Genomic DNA, 25,278 nt, shown 5'->3' with positions numbered 1-25,278 from the left:
GTGAAACAGGACTGATTCTTGATTCTTTTGCACAAAAGGAATGACTTATGAATGGTAAAAGTTCAAACTGTATACTGGCCTGCTAGGAGAACTATATATGGAAAATGGATCTTTCAGCACTATTTCTACAGCCACTTTGAGTAAAGAAGAACCAGCTATTCTGGCTAAAATACTACTGGCTTCATGCACACACAGAACTAGATGGTCTAATGTTAGGAGTTGAATTGTTGCATAAAATTTCTTGACATTCCTGGAATTCAACATAAAAGATAAAAAGCAATAATAAGTAAATTAAGAGTAGCCATTCTCCCCTGATGCAGAGATTAAATAGTTATAATACATATTGACTTTCTAACTTAACTGTCCCTGAGCTTAAATTCTTTATATATAGTGGCAAATCTAGAAATTAGCAATCCTCTATAATTGGCTATAAACAGCAAAATTTCTAGAAGGAGGTTAAGGCTTTGAGCACCAATTGTCAATGTGAGGCGCATTTACCATTGTCTACAATATTGATAATGAATACCAAATTAGTACTAAAAGGTGTTTGTTTTACTATTAACATAGAAATTTTTTTGTTATGTCAAAAGAAGTCAGAATTAGATTAAGAGAAATACAGTTGAAAGCAATACAGCTCTTCCTCAACTTACAATGGGGTTATGTCCCAATAAAGCTTTCATAAATTGAAAATATTAAGTCGAAAATGGATTTAATACGCCTAACTTACCAAACATCATAGCTTAGCCTAGCCTACAAGTGTGCTTAGAAGACTTACATTAACCTACAATCAGGCAAAATCACCTAGCACGAAGCCTATTTTATACTAAAGTGTTGAATATCTCATGTAGTTTATTGAAGGCTCTACTGAAAGTGACAAACAGAATGGTCATGTGGTTACAGAATGGTTGTAAGAGTATCGGTTGTTCACCCTCACGATCATGTGACTGACTGGGAGCTGTGGCTCCCTGCCACTGCCCAGCATCACCAGAGAGTATCATACTGTATATCACTAGCCCACGAAAAGATCAAAATTCAAAATTTGAGCTATGGTTTCTACTGAATGGGCATCACTTTCACACCATCTTGTAAAGTCAAAAAATCATAAATCGAACCATCGTAAGTTGGGGACCATTCTATATTTTGTTTACCTATGAAAACACAGACCTTCATAAACCACAAAATATTCTCACTCAGAATACTCCTGGCCCCAAGCATTTAGTTTTAAGAGGTTGAGCTCTGCCATTCCATAAGAGTAGTATCTATTGTGCTCAGCTTCAGAGTGCTTTCCTGGAAGCTAGAAAAAAATATAGTTAAATACTGTTTCAGTCAGGGTCCCAGCAAGAAATAGATTATATTCGAAAGGGTTTTAACTGAGAGAATTTTTTTTTTGTTGAGGCAACATTGGTTTATAACATTATATAAATTTCAGGTGTACATCATTATATTTTGATTTCTGTATAGACTACATCATGTTCACCACCCAAAGACTGATTACCATCCATCACCATATACATGTGCTCTGTCACTCCTTTCATCCTCCTCTCTCCCCACTTCCCCTCTGGTCACCACCAATCTAATCTCTATGTCTATGTGTTTGTTTGTTGTGGTAGTAGTTTTTATTGTCTACTTATGAGTGAAATCATACAGTATTTGACTTTGTCCATCTGACTTATTTTGCTTAGCATAGTACCCTCAAGCTGCATCCATGTTGCAAATGGCAAGATTTTATCTTTTTTATGGCTAAGTAGTATTCCATTGTGTATATATGCCACATATTCTTTATCCGTTCATCCATTGATGGGCACTTAGGTTGTTTCCAAGTCTTCATTATTGTAGCTAATGCTACAATAAACATAGAGGTACAAATATCTTTTCTAATTTGTGTTTTTGTGTTTTTTGAATAAATACCCAGACGTGGAATAACTGGATCATATGGTAGTTCTATTTGTAATTTTTCGAGGCATGTCCATACAGTTTTCCATAGTGGTTGTACCAGTCTACATTCCCACCAGCAGTATATGAAGGTTCCCTTTTCTCCACATCCTCCCCAACACTTGTTATTTCTTCTCTTGTTAATTATAGCCATTCTGATGGGCATGAGTGATATCTCATTGTAGTTTTGATTTGCATTTCCCTAATAATTAGTGATATTGAACATCATTTTATATGCCAGTTGGCTATCTGTATATCTTCTTTCAAAAAATGTTCAGATCCTGTGCCCAGTTTTTGATTAGGTTATTTGTTTTTTTGTTAAGTTGTATGAGCTCTGTATATATTTTTGGATATTAACCCCTGATCAGATATATGATTTGCAAATATCTTCTTCCAATTGTTAGGTTGTCTTTTTATTTTGTTGATGGTTTCCTTTGCTCTGCAGAAGCTTTTTAGTGTGATATAGTCCCATTTGTTTATTTTTCCTTTTGTTTCCCTTGCCTGGTGAGACATAGTATTCAAAAAGATACTGTTAAGATCAATGTCAAAGAGCATATTCTCTATGTTTTCTTCTAGAAATTTTATGGTTTCGGGTTTTATCTTCAAGTTTTTACTCCATTTTGAGTTCATTTTTGTGTATGGTGTAAGATAATGGTCTACTTTCATTCTTTTACATGTGGCTGTCCTGTTTGCCCAACACTATTTATTCAAGAGACTTTCCTTGCTCCATTGGATTTTCTTGGCTCCCTTGTTGAAAATTAGCTGTCCATAGATGAGTAGTTTTATTTCTGGGCTCTCAATTCTGTTCCATTGATCTGTGTGTCTGCTTTTGTGCCAGTACCATGCTGTTTTGATTACTATAGCTTTGTAGTATATTTTGAAATCAGGGAGTGTGATACTTCTAGCTTTGTTCCTTTTTCTAACGATTCCTTTGGCTATTTGAGGTCTTTTGCTGTTCCACCTAAATTTTAGGATTCTTTGTTCTGTTTCTGTGAAAAATGTTGTTGGGACTTTGATAGGGATTGCACTGAATCTGTAGATTGCTTTAGGAAGTATGGACAATTTAACTATGTTAATTCTTCCAATCTGAAAGAATTTAAGGAAAAGGCATTTATAGAATGGTGGGCAGGGTTAAGGCAACCAGCAAAGGATATTGTGGCACAGGAAGCCATTATGACTCCTAGGCCAAAATGGGTAAGGGAAGAAAACAAGGTGCCTGTTGCCCCCAGGAGAGTTGGAACTATGGAAGAATAGCTGCCTGAATGGAACTTTAATTGCAGAGAAGCTCAGCATTGTCAGCACCTGGCTGTCAAAGCAGGAAGGAGCAGAAGGAATCAATATTCTAGCATCTGTTTCCTTCCACCCTGCACTATCTTGCCTATGCCTCCCATTGGCCAAAACCTTCCAGAAACCAGAGCTCACAGGAATTCAGCCTATAGAGGGGGCAGCCACCATGAACACAGGGCAAAACAGAGAATGGCAGGGGGTGGATGTGGGGACGCAAGAAGAACCAGCAGAAATTAAGTTTTGATTTCTAAGTATTTAAACAGGAAAGAAAGAAAGGAAGAAAGAAAGAAAGGGAGAGAGAGAAGGAAAGAAAGAGAGAAAGAAAGGAAGAAAAGAAACCAACTGATAGACTATCTACATAAATAGTGTAATATCATATACCATAATAAAGATTAAACAGCACATAGGAAAAATTGTGTAACATAAGTAATCTAATAGAGCAATTAGCAAAACAACATGAACAGATTATTTCCAAAAGAGAAAATACATATGGGCTAGTAGATAGATGAAGAATGTTTAGTCTCATCAGTAGTTAAAGAGATATGTATTAAAACTGAAATGAGATCTAGTTTTCCTTTTGAATTATCAAGGAGAAAAGGTAATACTTAATATGGGCAAGGATACAGTGAAATGAATCTTTCATACACTATTAGTGGAAGTGTAAATTGGTGCAGTCTTACTGAAAATCAATTTAACAGTAATTCCACATACAATATTCTATCTTAAGGAAATAATTAGAAACATAGATAAAGATCTATGCACAATGATGTTCATAACAGCTTTAATTATAGTAGACAAAAAAGGAAACAAATGTCCAACATTAATGGAATGGTTAAGCCAATTACACAATATCCATTCCATCAAATTTTGTGGGGGCATTAAAAATTACATTTATAATGAAGTTTTTGTCATATGGTAATCAAACATACAGTATGTCAAGTTGTATGTATAAAATGATCACAGCCGTGCTTAAGGAAGAAATTCAGAAAAATACTAAAGGAAAAGTGTCAGAATATTAATAGTTGTTTCTCTGGATAATGAGAATCCTGTGATTATTTTCCCTTTTGCCTCTCTATGCATTTGTGTACTTTCCAAATATTCTAAAATGAGGATTATTTATTAATATTTATTGAATGCCCATGTTGCAGCAGTCATTGTTCTGGGACCTGGACACGTAAAGTTCATGAGGCATAGTCCTTGACTCAAGTTCCTTACAATTTAGTGTCTTATTTTTGTATCGTAACTTTAAAAATTAGAGAACAATAAAGCTGTTGTTTATTTAACTACAGTGGGTGAGGAGACGTGGTATCCCATCTCTTCCTCATTTGATCTCTTTCTCTCACATCACCTTTCCAAGACAACAGGAATCCTGGCTGCTTTATCTTCAAATTATATTCAAAACCCTATGAAAGGTAAATCAACAAAGCTTTCAGAAAAAATAACTAAATAAGAAAATATCTTCAAGCCCTTGGGGTAGGCAAAGAGTTCTTAAACAGGACACAAACAGCTAACTATAACTGCAAAAAATGGTACATTGTATTAAATTAATCAAATTAAAACTCTGATCATCAAGTCACATGATTGAGAGAGTAAAAAGGCAGGCCACTGAGAAGAAAGTTTTTGGAATTCCTATAGAAGACATGCTCCGAATATATGAAGAACTCCTACATGGCAATAAGAAAACTGCAGAAAACCCAAAGGAAAAAGGAGCAAAGATTTGAGAGGCAATCACAAAAGGATATCAAATAAACATGGAAAGATTTCCAAATATTAATCATCATGGCATGCAAATTAAAACCACAATGTGATATCGTTGCACCCCAAATTAAATTACAAAGATGTGGCACGACCAAACTCTCCTACACCCCTGGTTGGAGTACAAATTGGTACAATAACTTTAGAAAACCATTTGGTAATATTTACTAAAGCTGAATATGAGGAAACCTCATGATCCGGGAATTCCAGTACTAGGTATATACCCAAGAGAAACACATACACATGTTCTTCGCATTGCACTTGTAATCACCAAAAACTACAAACAATCCAAATGTCCATCAACAGTAGAATGGATAAATAGTGTCATATATACATATAAGCAATACTATCTGGCAATGAGAATTAATTAGCTACAACTGCATGTAACAACATTTATAAATATCATAAGCATAATTTGAGTGAAAGAATCCAGACACAAAGAGTACATACTGCATTGTTCTATTTATGTGAAGTTCAAAAACAGCTAAACTAATCTGTGGTGTGAGAATTACTGATTACCCTTGGCAGGGAGTGCCTGAAAAGAGAGTGGAGAGAACAGAGCTTCTGGGGTTCTGGTAATGTTTTGTTTCTTATTCTGGCTGCTGATTATACTGCTGTGCTCACTTTATGAAAATTCATCAAGGCATACTTTTCTGTATATGTGTTAAATTAAAATTTACATTATGTATAAATTTTTATATATGGATGTGTGTGTATGTGACTCACATATATACATCTGCGTGCACACACATATAAATATATAATGTAAATGTATTTATTTATACACACACACATACACACACACACACACACACACACACACACACACATATTCCATCCACGATGTAGTCACTCCTAACCTCCTCTACTCTTATTTCCAATCCAGGTCTATTGCAATAGTTGTTTACCCCAATTGCTGCTTACATCCCCAGAGTCTTCACCTCTAGCCAGAATGATAATTTTTATGACAGAAGCCAGGTCATATCTGTCCTTGGCTCATAACCTGTAGTAACTTTGCATGTTAATCAGAATAAAATCCTCAGAGGAGACATAGACCCCTGACAGCCTATATAAAATAGCCTCACTACCCACACCTGTCACTTTCAGCCCTGCACCCTGCTATATTTTTCTTTATGGTTCTTATCACCAACTGACATACCATTTACTTGGTTATTTATTTATAATTGATCTCTCCACCACTAGTGTGTAAGCTAAATGAGAGCAGAGACATTATCATTCTGCTTTATATCCCTAACATCTAGAATACTACCTGGCATTAAGTAGGCAGTGAATGAGTGAATGAGATCATCACCAAAAAACATAGAAAATAAGAAGCATATGTCTGTTTAGCCTTCTTTTATAGGTTAGGAAACTAAAAGAATGAAATTACATTAGGAAACAAAAAAATGAAATTACTTACCTGATGTTATTCAAGAGCATAGCCCAGGTCTTCTGTTTCTCTTTCCCCATCCCCCTCCCTCTTTCTCCCTCTCTCCTTCACCTTCCCCCCTGCTCACGTGTGCACAGGTACATAAACACGCAGGCACAGGCACGAGGAGAATGGAATAAGAACAGTTCTACTGGTTGAAGAAAGTATGAATGCAAACTACCCTGTTCGATACAATTTATAGCCGCTATACTCACATCATAGTCGTAAAATATATTCTATATTATATGCAGACAGTCCTCAACTTAAGGATAATTTGACTTAAAATTTTTCAGCTTTACAATGGTGTGAAAGCAATATGTGTTCAGTAAAAACCAGGCTTTGAATTTTGAATTTTGATCTTCACCCAGGCTAGCCATATGCATTACGACATTGTGATGCTGGGCAGCGGCAGCAAGCCACAGCTCCCAGTCAGCCATGCGACCATGAGGGTAAACAACCGATACACTTACAATCATTCTGTACCCATACAACCATTCAGTGTGATATTTTCAGCATAGTATTCAATAAATTACATGAGATATTCAACACTTTAGTATAAAATAGGCTTTGTGTTAGATGATTTTGCCCAACTGCAGGCTAATGTAAGTGTTCTGAGCACATTTAAGGTAGGCTAGGTTAAGCTATGATGTTTGGTAAGTTAGGTGTGTTAAATGCATTTTCGACTTACGATATTTTCAACTTAGGACGGGTTTATTGGGATGTAACTCCACTGTAAATCGAGGAAGAGCTGTATACAGTTCTTCATGTATATGGAGTGTGTATAATTACAGAGATTATATAATCCTAGTGGTTCAGAATTAAATGAGGATGACATCCAGGTAAAGATTCATTATATCCATCATACATATTTTTATATGAGCCTTGTTTTGTGGATATATCACCCTTTTGAATACATGTTATAGTAAAGAACTTATCATTTTTCTTGCCAAAAATATATATATTTTGGACCTAGGACTGCCCCCATCAGCATTTTGCATAAGAAAATTTTTCAAACAAAATAAGACCATTTTGTTAGGGTCTGCAACAATCAAAAGAACAAAACTTTTCAGGTCCTGAAGATGAATTTTTTAGTCATTGAATATGTCTAGAAATTGAGATTGTTTAGGTCAGAAGTCTCACCTCCCTGTTCTCGGGATGAATTGTGGATCTCCTACAGCAGGCAAGAGTGTTTAAAGTTAATTTCTCTTTTTATACAGATATCAATTACCTCTTCACAGCACTGCCCAGTGAGATTTGCAACTTGGCAGCTTATCTAAAAACTAGCTAAACGTGCAAATGTGTGTGTCGGAGGGCAGAGAAAGGTCCAGTTTGGTTGTCAACCTAGTTGACCCTTCAGTTTTGGTTAAAGAAAAAGGAGAGAGTTTTGGGCCCTATCAGTTACTAAATAGACTACACAGTTTTGTTGGGGTTTTTTTAACTGAAAAAATGGGAAACATAGTGATAAGACCCAAAATACACAACATGAGCTCAACTACTGGTATTAGCCTCTTTCAACTCCTCTCTCTCAGAAAGCAGTAAGCATAACATCCGGCCATAACTTTAAAAGCAGATTAAATAATAAAATGAAGCCGAAAAGTGTAGCGAGTGTAACCGAGGCCAGTGTCAGAAGATAATTCATTCATCAAGTAGTTAAATCTTTTAATTAGGCAGAAAATGACAGTTAAAGGGAATGATACCTTTTACTTCTGAGTGCAAAATAACTGTTAACGTCAGAGGAGAAAGCAATGTTCATTTTGAAGTTCAGACTTACAGATTAGGAGGGGAAAGTATGGATATGTGGATATGTGGATGAGGATATGTGAATGACTCCACTATGGGAATTCTGGCTTTATCTTGACTGCCTGACTTGGCAACTGTTTAACCTAGGGCAAGTTACTGAACCTCTCTGAAACTCAGCTTCTTAGGGATGTAAAATGAGGGTGGTAAAAAACACCTATCTTGCAGGGCTATTGTAAGATCAGATGAGGTCTTAGTTCTGAAAATGTTTTTTAGCCAGGAATATGCTATGATAATGTATAGCATTATTACTGTGTTTAAATAATTCATTGAATACCCTTCTTGCCTTCTCTCTACCTCCCTAAGCCACTTCGCTAATGTTTAGCTAAAGTTACCTTCCATCCTTGAGGTCTGCATATCCCTGCTGTTTTAGATTAGGATATTTTTCAGTAATTAAATGAGAATTTTTCATATGTTCCATTTCTGAACCAGCCTGCGTAAGCCTTCGGAAGAGAACTATGGGCTTCTCTGAAACTCAAATTATTCATGCTATCCATATATGAACTAGCAGCTCCCTATGACCTTTAAGGGTAGGAAGATTGGAGATGGAGATTAAAAAGTGGGGGAAATCTCTTCCTGCTCCATTCTGGGATGGAACATTGTCCCATTTTCTTAAGTATTTTCCTCTCTATAATAGAAAAAGTGACTATTTAGTGAACACTTATCATATGCCAAGCACTGTGCTATGCATTATTTCATGTAATCTTCACAACAGACTAATGCACTGTGTACTATTATTGCCACTTATAGATAAGAGGACTATAATTAGAATAATTAAATAGCTTGACCAATGTCACGTACCCAGTAAGTGGCAGAGTCAGGATTTGAACCCAAATCTGCCTATTTCCTTTCCCAATCTTTTTCCATTTGTTGATTGATTATTTACTTCCTGCAGTTTAACTAACTTTGTGTATCTGTATTTGCCTTTCTGTCTGTTTATACTTTCATTCTTGGCGTGTCTGTAACGAGTAGCATAGAGACCTATAAGAAAGATAACAAAAGTGTGGTCCCTATGGTTAAGGAACTATTTTAATCCTTTAGCAGAAAAATGACAGGCAAATAAATCACTCTATGACACGAAAGAATTTAAGAGGTCCATAAGGGATGGAACATCGGTCTCCTCACCTGTAATGTGGGAATAATACTCTACCTTATATGGCAGTTGTTCGGCTAGGGTGAAATACTGGTATCAAGTATTTGGCGAAGACCCTGACTCATAGTAAGTGCTGATTCTATGGGATCTATAATGTTGCCAGACAGTCCTAGGATAATAACTAGGCTACAAAGCTAGAAAAGCAACTTGGCACCAGATTTTTGAGAGCCTTGAATGCCAGCCTAAAGAGTTTGGATCTCCAGCTTGATAACAACAATTATGCCAACATCAATAATCATTCTGAAAAGAAATCAGAGCTGATGCTATTTTACATTACCTTTCAAAATTCATCCTAAGTGAGATGGAGTTGGTGGAAACAGTTGGAACTAGTTTAAAGGAGTTTTGTATTTGATGTACTAAAAGGAAAGATGATATTTTCAAGTTTGATGGCCTGTACTTTTTCTTCCACAGTAATTAGTGAATGCCAAAGGCAGCAACTGGAGTCTGTGAGCTACTCCTCTCGCTACGCTCTGGGCCTCTTTTATGAAGCTGGCACGAAGATTGATGTCCCTTGGGCTGGGCAGTACATCACCAGTAATCCCTGCATACGCTTCATCTCCATTGATAATAAGAAACGCAATATAGGTCAGTACCCCCATTATTTCCCTTAAATACAGTAACAATGGTGGGTGTAGATCATGAAAAACGCTGTTTAATTGAGTGTTGCCGTTCTGAACAGAGCAAGCATTTAACTCCAAGCCACAGGGGATAAAATTTAATGTCACATTTGGCCAATAATAAAATACACAGTGAAACCAGCAAAGTTTTTCAGAAAATCATTCACCACATGGTTTGTATTACTGAATTTATGAAAATAGTGTCAGAAGGTTTAAGATTTCAAAATGGCCCAGGTTCTGTTGCTTTAATATGGATCCATCTATGTGCAAATACATCTCTCATCATTTGTTTCTTGGTTTGTATTTTGTTTGGTTTTTTTATTTTTAAAATTTGATAAGTGCTGCTCTTTCCACTTCCCAGGCTAGAAAATAAAAAGTGGATTTTACTATGTTGTGAAAGTCATTCACTTCAATATAATTTTATTTATTTAATTTTCATCTGGAATACTACATAAAGTTGCTTTGTATACAATGTAACTAAAATGATAGGTAAAACATGTCATAAAAGCTTTACTACAATGGGATAAAATCTACACTCCACCTTTTTTGTTGAAGATAGTTATAAAATTAGATTTGAATTGCAAGGTAAATAGAATTGATTCATTTCAGGCATAAAGGTAAAAGTGTATTCTGTTTTGTAGGATTGTGGTGATCCCTGAGATACTGCTTTTCATGGAATAAACTGTAATAATCTAAGACGACTAAATTCTTGAAAGGAATCGTCATTGCAATTTGTTACGGTGTTTTATGGTGCAGTGATGGCTTCATCAAGCCATTAGTTAGAAGTCTTGCTGATAAAATCACGAACTAACATCTCTTGGCTTGCCAGAACTTTATAATGATAGAACTAGGCTGGAGTATGGTTTTTATATCAGAGTACATGATCTTAGAAAAATGTTTCTTTTATAACTTAAAACTCCCTAAGGGCTGGACTGTTTATGTTAACATGATACCACATATATGTACAATCAGCAGTTCATGAAATGCCCTCTGTAACAGCAATGGACTAACCATTTTTAACTCTACAACTGCTTTGTTCTGAGAAAAGGAAAATTGCCCTTGATCTTTTCATGTTATATGTCATGAATTAGATATTATCCTTTGTGTATTGCTTAATAAGTTATGATATCTGTTAGGGTGTATTCAGTAATATATGACAGAAAAAATAATTTAAACTTATTTACAAAACCTAAGGACATTTGTTATATTATCTGCTATGGACTGAATTGTATCCCCCAAAATTCCTAGATTGAAGCCCTAAATCCCAATGTGATTATATGTGAAGATAGGGCCTTTAGGAGATAATTCAGGTCATAAGGGTGGGATGCTAATGCAGTAGCATCGGTGGCCTTATAAAACGAGAAAGAGAGAGCTCTCTATCCTTCTACACACACTGAGAAAAGGCCATGTGAGGAGATAGAGAAGGTAGGCTGTGTGCAAGCCAGGAGAAGTCCTCACCAGACACCAAATCAGTTGGCACCTTGATCTTGGACTTCCCAGCCTCTGAAACTGAGAGAAATAAATTTTTCTTATTTCTCTTATAAATTTCTGTTTAAGCCACTCAGTCTATGGTATTTTGTTATGGCAGCCCAAGTTGACCGATACATTATCTAAGAGAAAAAAGTTGGGGAGATTTCAGGATTGGTTGATTCAGGAACTGAGCAATATCTTCAAGGACCTAGGGTTTGTCCTTCTCTGTTCTCTTCCACTCTTGATGTTGACATCCCCGGAGGACTGGTAGCAAGATAGCAATAACTGTTGGAGACACATCTAGACCCAACAACATGCTCTGGAAGAAGAGGGACTGTTACTGTCTCTGTCCCTTTCTAAGAATAAAGAAAATCTTTCCAGGAACCCCTCAACAGACTTTATCTTGTATCTCAGAGGTCAGAACTGAGTTGCTCAACCCATGTGAAACCAATCACTGGTGAGGGGGGTGGCACTACAGTGATGAGCCTAGACAAATCAAAGTCTACTCCTGGAGCTGTGTTAAGATCATCTTCCCTTTAGTCATATGAGGGTTAGATACCTGAATACAATAGGATTTTCTTAGGAAGAAAGAAGGGAGTAATAGATGCTAGGTTGGCAACAAATAATGTCCATTATCTTCAAGTAGAGCCACATCTTATGTGGGAGGTAAAGTTCTAAAGTTAGCACATAAGAGAAGAATTGTGTACATTCAAAATTATCTTTGAAAAATTCCTTAAAACTACATGACATTTTGGAGAGTGACATAACTTTCAGTAAATTCAATGTAGCCATTTTTCCAACATTCAATAGATTTCAGTTTCTTTGGGTGAGGCCAGATGAAATACTTGGTTTGCATTTATAGGACAGTGATATTTTCTACTATGAAAGGCACACAGGAAAGAGAGAGCAGTCATATATCTGAACAGATTAAATCCACTGTACAAATGGAGTGGGATGGTGGGTGAAAGCAGCCACACTATAATGCAGTAGCAATTTATAAAATCAGAGTTATACAGACTTGAAAGAATACAACATAAAAATATTAATAAATTCTTACATGATTGACAGCACTTGAAATAATAGAAATACTAAAAAAATTATATTAGCAATTGCACAATTTTAAAGCTGGAAGGCCAAGTGAATTGGAAACCATGTGTTTGCTACAGCCTGTGGTGATGCCACTTCAGACAGCGAAGAAATACCTGCCTTTCTTTGTCAGCTTTCTGAAAAATTAATCTTGGATTGTGCAAGTTTTAAATTATGGGATGCCTTCAGTAATGGCATTCCCTAACATAAAATCTAACTGCCTTGCTTTTAAACTATTTTTTCTCACTATCTGGGGCCAGAGTGCTAAGTGTGTCTGGTTGAATTCACATTATATAAATGTCCATATAGTGTAACCCCACTGTATTTCATTGATGTTGATATGTAACTAGACTAGTAAGAGTTGCCTCTTTATGTTACTAACACTACCCCACACCCACCCTTTATGTGGGGTGTTTTATTGAATCAAGACTTAATACTGGGCCAGCCCAGTGGCACAGCAGTTAAGTGCGCACATTCCATTTCGGAGGCCCAGGGTTCGCTGGTTCAGATCCCGGGTGCAGACATGGCACGGCTTGGCAAGCCATGCTGTGATAGGCATCCCACATATAAAAAAAAAAGTAGAGGAAGATGGGCACGGATGTTAGCTCAGGGCCAGTCTTCCTCAGCAGAAAGAGGAGGATTGGTGGCAGATGTTAGCTCAGGGCTAATCTTCCTCAAAAAAAAAAAAAAAGACTTAATACTATAATCCACACACTCAACTAATGAAAGGGAACATTGGTGTTCTGTCAAGGCAGGGCAGCAACAAGATAGATGAAAGGTGGCAGGGTTGAGTTCACAAAATACAGTCTGTTGTTAAGTCTTGAAGAGAGCCAAAGGATAAAGGGTCAGTGGGTTAGTGACCCAAACCAGACAAAGGTCAAGGACTAATCATTTGTCACATGTCAGGAATAGGCAGTACATGCAGAACACCACAACCAGAAACAAAGTCTCCTTAGGCACAAGGGCCAGATTCCAAGGTGTACTAGACTCAATTTCAAGTACCAATAGTTATGAGTATGACCCAATATACTTAGGTTTGTATTTCCCAAATGTATTCAATGGAATACCAGTTTCTTGAGATGCTTTTTGGGAAGGGACTTTGTCATCAAATAACTTTGCAAAATGCTGCTGACTTTACCCCTATTTTGGAGAGTCTCAGGGCATATTATCTTATTAAAAGACATTCCTATAGAAAAGACACCTTCTCACTGCATTTAATCTAGAATTTCCCAAATGTCCTTGACCATTTTATTTAATTTATTTAGGCACCAAACCTACCAATATCCCACAGAAATGGTTCCCCGGGACACACTTGAGAAACCCTAACATGATGTCACCCTTTGTGCTTCATATCTGAGCAGGAATTGTAGGCCAGAATAGGGGGGTGGGGAAGTCTGGTCCTGAAGGCATCACTAGGAAGACACCTGAGATTTTTTTAGAGGTGGCGGAAACCTTGCTGCAGATGAACTCAACACTTGGTAGCATTAGAATTGGAGACAATTTTGGTTGAAATAAGGTCTTTATAATTAACATGGATCATTTTTTTAATTATCACTAAGTTTGGCATTGTGGGAAGAAGTAGGACTTGAAAAGACCTAGATTCAAATTCTGGCTCTAGAGCATGTTAGTGATATGATTTTGCATGACTCTTGTTTGTGACACTAGTTTTTGTAATGAACACGCTCAAAAGTTTTAATGGCCTGAACATGACAGAATTTTCCTTCTTACTCACATAAACCCCAAACAGGTGTTTATGATTGGTAGCTAGCTTTCTTCAAAGAGGTGATCCAGAGACCAGACTCCTTCCATCTTTTGACTCTGCCAACTTCATCAGGTGGCTCACAGAGTCACTGTGCTCATAGGCATCAAATCAGTGGATAAGAAAGATAACGGAGGAGAGCATGTGGGATACTTTTAGGGCTAGACCTAGAAATGGTGTACTCACATTCTATTGGTTAGAACAGTTATGTGGCTACCCCTATTTGGAAGGGAAACTGGTAATGTAGTCTACCCATGGATGTAGGAAGAATAAAAAGTGGGTTTAAAGAACATCTAGCCAGTCTCTGCTACAACATTTAGCATAGATCCTTCTGTGAAAGGAACAGATTTGGCCTACATGGATGATAAATAGATTTCAACACCAATGCAAATCATTCAAAGGTAGTCATCACCTAGGGCAAAAACTAAGAATGATTCCAAGGGTAGGTCTGGACTCAGCAGAGAAGGATTCAGTTAGCAATGTCTGTTGTGCAGAGGGCATAGGGAATAGTGCCACAAGTGAAATACATTTACCTCCTGTGTAGGAAAAAAACTGTGTTTCTCCTTTACTCTCACACTACTACCTCACTCACAATAGACTCACTCACAAGACTTCAGTGACACCAGATGTGTGGGTTTTCCACACATGAAGCAATTTGGCAATACCAGCTGGGTGTCCTACAATTCAGTTCTGACACTATCTTCCTGGAGATAGGGTCAGATTAAGATGCTACAGGTTAATAGTTCAGTCCCACAAGACTGCCACCACTTTAGACACCAGTTGAAAGTCCCAGGTGGTCATCTGTACTTCTGACTCCTCCTTGGGTTTGATAATTTGCTAGAATGGCTCATAGGACTCAAGGAAACACTTACTGACATTTACTGGTTTACTATATAATAAAGGGTATGATACAAGATATAGATGAAGAGCCAGATGAAGAGGCACATAGAGTGAGGTCCAGAAAGTTCCCAAGCATAGAACTTCTGTCTCTGTGGAGTTGGAGTATGTCACCCTCCAGGCATGTGGATGTGTTTACCAACCCAGAAGCTCTCCAAACCTCCTACTATTGGGATTTTTATGGAGGCTTCATCACGTAGGCATGATTGATCATTCACTTAGTCTCCAGCCCTTCTCATGATGATTTGGTCTTTCTGGTAACCAGCCTCCATCCTGAAGCTATCCAGGAGCCCACCAGGAGTTGCCTCATTAGAACCGAAGACACTCCTTTCACCCAGGAAATTCCAAGGGATTTAGGAGCTCTGTGTCAGGAACCAGAATTAAAGATCGAATATTATAACAAAAAAATGTTCCTATCACTTAGGAAATTACAAGGGTTTTAGAAGTTCTGTGCCAGGAACTGGGGGGAAAGACCAATATATATGTTTTCTATTATTTCCTAAGAAGCTCTCTGAGGTCTCTCCCAAGATCTTAAATTTGGAGTCAGACTGGCCAGGAATCAAACTTTCTAGATTCAACTCAGTTCTACCACTTCCTAGCTGTGTGACATTGGGTAAATTACTTAACCTGTCTATTTCCTGATCAATAAGATGAGTAAAATAATACCAACCCCAAAGGGTTATTGACGATGCAATGGTTTAAACATATAAAGAGCTTTGCACGGCATTTAGCAAAATAAAGTCTGTATCTATGGTGTCTATTTTCATAATTAAACATTCCAGCCTTAGTTTGGATATTATATTCCTCAAAGCAAAGGGCATAAATATCAAAGCCTAACTTAGGTGAACACAACCATCTTTTACCAAGATAGGAGTCAGCGTGGCTTAAATAAATAAAATGTACAAGTAACCCTGAAAACGATTGGTCAGAATTTCAGCATCCTTTCCTGATCACCATCTGGAAGAGTGTTAATGATCAGTAAAATAGCCAATAGGCAGCAATCTGGGAATATTAATACAATCTGCAGCTTGAGAATTGTGATGGCCGATGACCACAATTACATAGCTTTCAATATCTGATCAAAGGAAACAATCCAACTCATCCAAAAAGAAAACAAATGAACAAACTTTTTCATCACACTTGGTATTTCTACTTGCAAGGACTTTATTGTTAGGATTCTTAAGTAACAAACACTAATGTAATACATAATGCCTTTAATGGCCGTTTCACAAAAGATGCAGAAATGTTATGCCATATATGTTCCATACATGTTTATTACATCAACTCTTTATAAAAGACAGGAAAATAATATGAAATCCTATAAATCATTGGGATGGACCAGGGACCTTAAATCCAGTCACCTTGTGTTCACTTAAAGGAGCTCATGATTATTCCAATTAATCAGATAGCCACGAAATTAACACCACAAAATGGTCTGCTTTAGGATTTAAATAGATGTGGAATTATTTGCCCTTAAACTTGCAGAAAATGCAGTCCAGATAGGTAACATTTTATAAGCAGAACAAAAAAGGAAGCGGGGGATGGAGGGAGAAGGAGAGGGAAAGAACTGTCATCATGAGAAGCTGTCAGGTTGCCAGTTCAGGCTTTTGTTTTAAAATATCAACTCCAGAAACAGAGCTCTCGGATAAAATAGCAGTCATCATCTTAAAATAACAAGCAGTAACCAGTTACAAAATTCATGATATTATGTCTTTTGTATAATAGACATAGTCATTTGTAAGTCAATTATGTAACTGATGCTGTCCATATAAATCTGTCAAGATAATTTAATAAACACCAAATACTGATTACAAATATCCGTCTCATTATTACTATGATGCCATAAGATATCACATGATTGTAATAGCAAATCTTAGGATGATCTCTCAGGAAGAAAAAATATATATACGTGTGTGTGTGATGCATAAATGTACTTATATAAAATATGTGTGTATACACATATGTATATATGTATACATAAAAACAAATGTCTATTTGTTGTCTTTTCAACTAACAGACACATTGTAAAATAAACTAATCCTATTTTACATAATATTTGCCACTTCTAAAAACGAAAATGAGTTTTCTTTAGAAAATGAAATAATTCAGCCCATTTTGTAAGGAGAACATTTGCACACAAAGTAAAAACAAACAACAGATCCCTTTCAGCCTCTAGTTTCTCTATCAAGCTATCCTCAATGGGAAAGATTTACATCCCAGATAACACTTGTCCTCCCACTTGCCAAGTAAGTTAATGCCAGAGATGGAGGGTAAGTGGAAAAGCAGCTAAATATATAACATCAAAAATAAACTTTAAAAATATCTTATGGAGTATATTACTGGGAAAAAATTTATCTTATAGAAGTTCTTTCAGAAAAATTGAATTCCCAAATATTTGATCTACATGTTTTCTATTCTTGATTTATTCAGTTGAACAGTTATTTGCAAATATGTATTGAAAACCTTCGTGTGTGAGGCACCATGCTAGGAACTGAGGATTCCACAGTCCCCATCCTCATGAAACATAAAGTTTCATGAAGTCTACTCAAATAAGACATTCTGAAGGAGATAGTTACCTGAAGCTCTGTTGGACTAGTGATTTGGAGTCAAGTAAGAGTCCTCCTAAATATGAATGGATGCACTAATAAAAACAATATAGAGAGCATTAACTTACATCTATAATTAAAACCAGGAGAGTCATGTTGCCTCATGATGACAATATTATGAGCCTTTAAAAGAATACTTAGGACCTTTTGTCAACATGAACCCAATAGTCTTTCTTTAGGCAAAGAAATGAAAGATGGAGGCTATGAAACATTTAAATCCATGAATAAATCAGAAACTTTAGTATGGTTTATTATTTAACTTTATCCTGGGGCAGCTGAAAAGTTCAATAGATACAAATAAGTCATGAAGTCCCAAGAAGCAGTGAGCAAAAGGGTAAAGAAAGTCTGGAGTCCAAAGCTGCCTAACATTTCTGTAACTATAAGCAATTCCAAATTACAGATTTATAAAGCATCCACACTAAAAAATGAGTCTTAAACATTAAATACTCTTTTTGTGTCAACATTCCACCTTTGTGTTCTGCTTGCCCTGCCCTCTGAGAGTGGTATTTTCACTTGTGGTATTGGCCTATACTTGTGCGTGTCAGGCTGAGATTTAGAAAAGCCCTTGGGTTGACCAAGAATTGGTCCAGAACACAACAGCCAGATGCGTTGGTGACTGAGTGTAGTTTTTATCCTCTATTAGTGGGGAACAAGAAGGGAAATGAGAATGAAATGACTGTTTATGATGAATGAATAGGCGGATCTGAAATTTACAGGCCATAAATGAGAGCACCAGAAAAACTGACAGAGGCTGCCATCACTGCTGCCAGTTTAGAAAGGAAACAACAGGGAAAAACCCTGTGTTGGCTTTGTAAGGAGGTGAGGAAAGCCAGTGTATAGCTAGGAGGGAAAAATCAGCAGTGGTACACAGCTGGGAATCGCCACAGTCTCTCTGACCTCTCCAATAACAAAGGCCATGCAACTAGGTGTGTAGCTATTGTCTCATGAATAAAATGCTGTATTAAATGTAATAACATCTAAATTTCGCTTTTTATAATTACAGTCCTTTGAAGGAATTGTTCTTTTGTTTATTGAGCACCTAGAAAAGATTAGATGCCACTTTGGGAGTGGGAGCAAGAAGAACTAAATTGCTTTGCCTAATTGAGGAGAGCATTTCAGACATCCTGAGACAATGAGGAGGGCAAGGAGCAGAGAAGCAGAAAGAGGAAGAAGAAAACTAGACGGTTCGAGGCTCTGGTTTGACCCAAGGGATTACTATGTAGATTTGTAACTCGTTCGCTGTATGGTTTACTTTGTGACCCCCTCCCACAATTACTACACCCTCAGCATAGTTCTGGATTGAGCAAGTGCTTTAAATCCATAGTTACTTTTTACTGGGGAGTTTTGTAAGTCAAGATATTCCACGCACTTTCTGGAATATCTAGGGTGAAATTAGACAGGAACTTTACGGTTTCTTCAGGTTAGTTCCTGCGCAAAAATGTGGAGTCCGCTGACTATATGGCAAGCCTCACATCTGCTTGAGACCCTTATTTTGAATCAAGACTGAACTCTTCATCCTCTGGACCTCAAATAAAGCAAGCTCAACTTGCTGTTTCCATAATACTTGCAGCCACGTCAATCTGTTGAGAGAGCTGGAAATTAGGAAAAGGCTCTCGTTATGGGACTGAACTGTTTCGAAGGATCTTGAAGTTAAGTCCTTACTGCAGTCTGAAGTGAAGCTGTCAACACCCTGGGTTGGAAGCCAGAGCTCAAAATGATCTGCTCTGCTCTGCTTCCCAGACAAGTGCCTGGTTTTCATCATTCTGGAGGCATCTCAAAACCTTTGCAAGTTGAGAACAGTCTTGTAAAACTGTGTAACTCTCAGACAGCTTGTGAGCCTCAGGTCCTGGGAGACAGCAAAGACTTGTTGAGCTGGAGGAGAGCTTGGCAAGTCTTTGTTCCCGTCCATTTTTATCTGGGACCATGACAACACTATCCCAAAGAGGTGGGAACTTTCCTTTGCCTAGAGCTCCCTCAGAAAAGATTTCACCATTTTTCTCATTGCCAAGAATTCCTCCTCAGATCAATCTAAATGTTTCATGGGCTAAAGAATTGATATGCCCTATGCGCAGAGCCTGCTGCTTTCTCCAGAATTAGAAGCTCTCTCCTTTAGCTGGAATGCATGCCACTATCCAACATATGTGTTATCTATCACTGGATCCTTCTTATCTTAAGCAAGATTGAAAATGAGAGATAGACACTAACCTCAGGGCATATTAGGAGTGTGTATTTGGTGCTCAACAAATATTCGCTGAGCCAGTCATCCTTTTTGCACCTCTGAGATGCCCTTCCCTGGTCCTGAAATAACACCAACAATTAATACTTCACCACTGGTCACCCACTTGGCAGGCAAGGAAAAGTAATGGCTAGTCAGCAAATTGTTCAGCAAATTGTTCATCCCTAAGACAAGCTAGGTATCTGTTACCACTGCGCTTTAAGTCATATAAAATGAATGCGCTCTCTATTTAATTGCTGAATCTGGAAGCCCTTGAAAAGCATATGTGAGTTCTTGGCAATTAGAATGGTCAGAAGCCCTTTTGGAGGCTCTTTACCATGCCTAGAACATTGGGAATACTTTACTATGTAGTATCAGAGGTATTGCCAGAAAGACCTGGAAGTCTTATTGAGCCCTCTTTGCAAAGAGGTAGAAGTATTCTCAGTAACAGTTTTACCGTGGTCTCTGGGGAATATACATCTGTTTTGAATGATATCTTGTAACCCAGACCTTGATTTTCAAGGTTGCACTTCAAAGGATCCCACTGTTCTCTTTGTGAAAGGTATTTCTTTTTAATACTTGGTTAAAGAACAACTGTGCTCCAGCTGAGATACTTAACCTAGAAAATATGTGATAAGCCTGTAAGTGTGCCATTTCTCTGCCACGGTTTAGCAGTTATCTCTTTTTCTATATCACAATGGCATTAAAATGAAATGATATCTTGCATAGGAACCTTGCCATTAATGATGCGTTCATATTAACCCAAGCTTGGAGAGTGATGAATTCTTTATTGTATAATTCATGATTTGGTTTTTATTATCATGGATGATCAAAAATAACCAGTATTATCCAGCTTGGTGCAGTGCACTTTGCAATCACACGGACCTAGTTTCAAATTATAACTCAACACTTAGAATTAGGTTGAACCATTTATATTGCTGTCTTTGTAGATTGAAAATGGTCAAATACTAGCATTTTCATGTTATTCAACCTAATAGCTCTGTGACCATGAGTAAGTTTCTTAATCTCTCTGAGTTTCACTTACCTGTACTGTAAGTATAAGATTAATAATGTCTCCCGGAAATGTTATGAATTGAATGAGATAGTATATAGTAGGCACACAGTGAATGCTGTTTTTATAGTTGTTGTCACACATAAATTATTTTGTGGTTTCAGTCTATCAGGTGTATAAACTTTTTTCATTTTGAGAAAGAGAGAAGGAAAATGTCAATAGTGCAAGTTTAGTTAAATTGTATTATCTTTTGTCAAAAATATTAACACATTAGCGTGTTCAAACAATATCTCATTACCTGAATAAGGTGTTAAGCTCAGAGGACATTAAGTTAGATGCAGTTCCTTCTTTTTATGGAGTCTCAAATCATTTTTTGAATCAGAATTATTCAAAAATACTTATATTGCAGTGTATCTAAGAAGAGTAAGACACTATGAAGTAAGTCCCCAGCAAATCAAAGGGCTGAGACAAATTCAAGAGCAGGTTTTGAAGTCTGACTGCAGAATCTCACCCCAGGAAATCACTTCATTGTGTTTCATAAATACTTTATATCAGTTAGCATTTTTAACTCTGTCCAGATTCACCAATCCATCATTTTGCCCAGATGTGACATTATTGAGTCAATTTAGCCTAAAGAGCCCTTTGGTTTATTACCAGTGACTCTCTTGTTATTAAGTGAGCTGAGAAGGCTTTGATATGCCCTCTAAGATCATATGTGGGCCCTGCTATTTTTAATGATCATTGCCCCTACAGACTTCATATATGTGCTCATTTAGATAATGAGAAGAATCCACGTGTACTGTACAGGACATAGAATTCCCTGCATAGTATGAATGAATATTAAACATTGGAATCTGAAAAGAATCTATTGAAATTCCATTAATATTTATAACTGATCTGTGGGACTAGGGGAATTCTTCAGTATAAAATATTCCAAATTCATGTTTGTAAAAATGAAGCATCCTTGAATTTAAAATATAGTTTTCCTCACTGAATTAGATTTCTATTATACATATATCTAGTGAATTCTTTATTATTGATGTTATATATCCTTTCATTATTTAATAGAGTCAGGAAAGACATTTTAGAACCTGGAGCTCAGTTGAACCTAATCCACTCTTTTTTATTAAAAATAAAATGCCTGTTTGTTCCCTTTTCCACTGTCTATCTCCATAGTAGGGGTTTCTCATAAGTAACTAACAATATCATAAAGATTATAGTCCCTTTGATTTAAGAATTTTTGCCAAAATATCCAGATTCAGTCTCTTTTTTTCCTGTCGAAATATAACAGGAAGAGTAATTCCACTGGTCTTATTTGTAAAGGAGATAAGAACATCCACAGTAACCCAGTAAATTTCCTCTATGAAAAGGACCAGAAATATTTTGACACAATCATAAATAAAAACTTCACCATCTGATTAGTCTCAGTCTTTCAAATTCAGTATTTTATAATATCAAGGCAAAAACTTCTCTTTAATGCCCCAAATGAACTAGAGCAAAGCTTTAGGTCAAATCTTCCAGCCCAGAGATTTATTTCATCCATTCACAGAATCCTTTTGAACAGTTACAGATCTAAAGCTGAACCCAATTATGCAACTACAGCGATAAAGTGATATTCTTAGAGGCAAACCAGTATGCTGGCTCAAGGGGAAAACCTTGCCCAATGTGGGAAAAGAGTCCCATCATAATACCACTTAACACACAAAATTTCATGTAGGGCATGATGCTGAGTAGGCCGAAAGAACAATGTATAATAAAGGATGGCTGCTTATTGCTGGTGAGTATTGGGAAAGTGGAGCATTTGAGTGGACTATCATCATAGAAACCAGGGCTTTCTTGCAGACTGTGGAGGAACTCCAGCAAGGACCTGGAACACCAAGTGCGAGTTAGGACAAATCCTCTGCTCTAGGGACCTGAGTAGGGTTTAATTAAAGGACTATTGAAACCCTTTCGTTTTTCCTTTTGGCAGTGCCAATAAAAGCTGCAACAGGCTGAAAATCTCCTTGTGTCTCAGGATAAATAGATGTTTTCATGGAACTTGGGAGGTCTTAGCCAAAGAAAAAACTTCTCCCAAACAGATCCTGAAATATATGCAGTGCCACTAAACATGGCCCCTTTCTTTAAATGGGCAGAATCTATGGAATTTTTAAAGGAATTAATACAAGGAACATAGAGGGAAGATTGTTCCAGCCCTGGACAGCAAGTAAAATTCAGAGTATGCTTGTCATAGTTGTTTTACTCCCTTTAAAAAAACAAAAAACTATATATGCTATAATCAAACTTAATAGCAGTACAGAATTTGTTCCTTCTCCAATCTTCTCTGTTTCTGAAAATGGAGCCACCAATCTCCTAGCTGCATAAACCAAAAATCAGGACTCATCCTTGATTTCTTCCTCTTTTACCCCAATGTCCAATATGTAACCAAATCATACTGATCTTGCTTCCAAACTTGACACTGAACTCACTTCTCTTAATTACCACTGTCACAACCACGGCACCATCTTATTTTGACCGGCCTGTCTGTACTTGCCCCTTTCCTGTTCATTCTTCCATAGCCAGATTGGTTTTCTTAAAACATACATCTGTTCATGCCACTCGGTTGACATATTGTGGCTTCCATGAGGTTGCATGCAGGTTGGGCAACTCTAGTTCATCTTGTAGCTCTGCCATCTGGAATGCCAGCCCAAAATGGAGGTAAGAAAGAAATGGAGGAAGCAAACAGCTTTTAACAGCCTTGGACTAGATGTCACACCCTTCACTTTCCCTCATAATCCACAGACCAAAACTAGTTACATGGCTCCAGCTTAACTGCCAAGTAGGCCAGGAATTGTCAGGGAGCACATGGAATATTTGGTGAGAATGAACTATCTCTGCCAGAGAATGTAAAAAATAGTTCAAATGTATTTCCTAATATTAAACAAAATGAGCTATATGAAAGTACTATAAACTCCATATATTGGTATATTTTACCAATTTAAAAAAGCTTTCTTAAATTTTAATTTACCTCATTTATGGTAATCTATCACTTGGCAGTAATCATTAGTGTCTTACTCTCACGGCTCCCTGAGACACTTTTCTACAAAGACTTAACGTTTAGTAGAGAAAATCCTCACTTTGTAATAATTCATGTTATGACCATGGTTTTTCTATATATTCTACAAGTTTTGGGTCATTTAAAAAGAATTCTGTGGCACATTTCTTTTTAGAAGTAAAAGATCATAATCCAAAAATTGGCTATAGGGAAATGATCTTTACAAGGAAAAGAATATATGTACGTTCTCTTTGCTCCCCAAATTATTTATGTCTACATTTATTCATCATTCATACATTCGATGAATATCTGTTACATTCCAACTATGGGCCAGACTTTATTCTAGATTCAGGTGAATAAGACAGCTCTCCTAGTGCTTACATTCGACATGGAATATTAAAACACATTCCGGCATGATAGAAAGTTAGAATTCCTTGTAAGAAAAATTTCAACAACGTTTAATCTGATATTCTCTTTTTTCCTTGGTACTTTATTTCTGCAGAATTTTTCAGGATATATATTATAAAGTACATGCAATGTTTGTGGAATTGAGGTATCATATCTCCATGAAACATTGTCTTTTCATCTGGTCAATAATCCTAGTTGGATCTTTAGCAATCCTTGAGTTATACTTCCAGGAATATAAAAATTGACCTTCTTTTAAAGGGACGGTAATAAACTCTGAGGCCATATCTGCTTCATCTAAGAAGGTGGAAACAATTCTCTAATTTGAAGTCAGTCTCCTGAGGTTTATCCTCATTTATACAGCTTGTTGGAAGGTACTTCTCTGGAGAGATCTGTCTCACAAAACCAGATCTGCTTTCTGCACATGCAGATAATGGCAGGACCCTAAGGAGTGATGGAGAGGGATAGACTCAAACATGAGTTCTTGGCAAAGTGGGAAACTTCGCTGGCACAGAACCTCCTGAGGCACCTTGTAACAGGGATTCTGTTGATCTGCAAGGATTTATCTTTGCCATGGAATCTGGAAATCTTGTCTTCTTGGTTTGCCACAATGGAAGCCTTCAAGAAGTTGCTTCCTCTGGAAAGGTCAGAACTTTTTGAAAATAATCAGAATTTCCAATTCAGTAGTTAAATGTGATTGGAACAATCAAAAACCTCTCAAGTCCTGAGACTGGGGGTAGGGGAAATATTATCTAAGACCCTAGGTAATGTTGAAATACTTAAGAGGCTTCAGACTTGATTTGCACAATGTATACCTGGGTTTGGGG

The 25,278-nt window shown here is 37.0% G+C and overlaps 1 protein-coding gene across 1 annotated transcript in view; it reads left to right on the top strand.

Annotated features, from left to right (window-relative positions):
- Positions 1 to 25,278, top strand: part of RNLS (renalase, FAD dependent amine oxidase) — a 247,821-nt gene that overhangs the window by 186,319 nt on the left and 36,224 nt on the right. Inside the window, exon 5 of the mRNA XM_046654667.1 lies at positions 9,765 to 9,938. Within this exon, the coding sequence (XP_046510623.1) occupies positions 9,765 to 9,938 (174 nt within the window). The remainder of the gene's footprint in view (positions 1 to 9,764; positions 9,939 to 25,278) is intronic.

This window comes from Equus quagga, chromosome 2 (assembly GCF_021613505.1).
Source record: "Equus quagga isolate Etosha38 chromosome 2, UCLA_HA_Equagga_1.0, whole genome shotgun sequence".
NCBI lineage: Eukaryota > Metazoa > Chordata > Mammalia > Perissodactyla > Equidae > Equus > Equus quagga.
The sequence above is the reverse complement of the archived record's forward strand: the minus strand, read 5'-3'. Positions and strand labels throughout refer to the sequence as shown.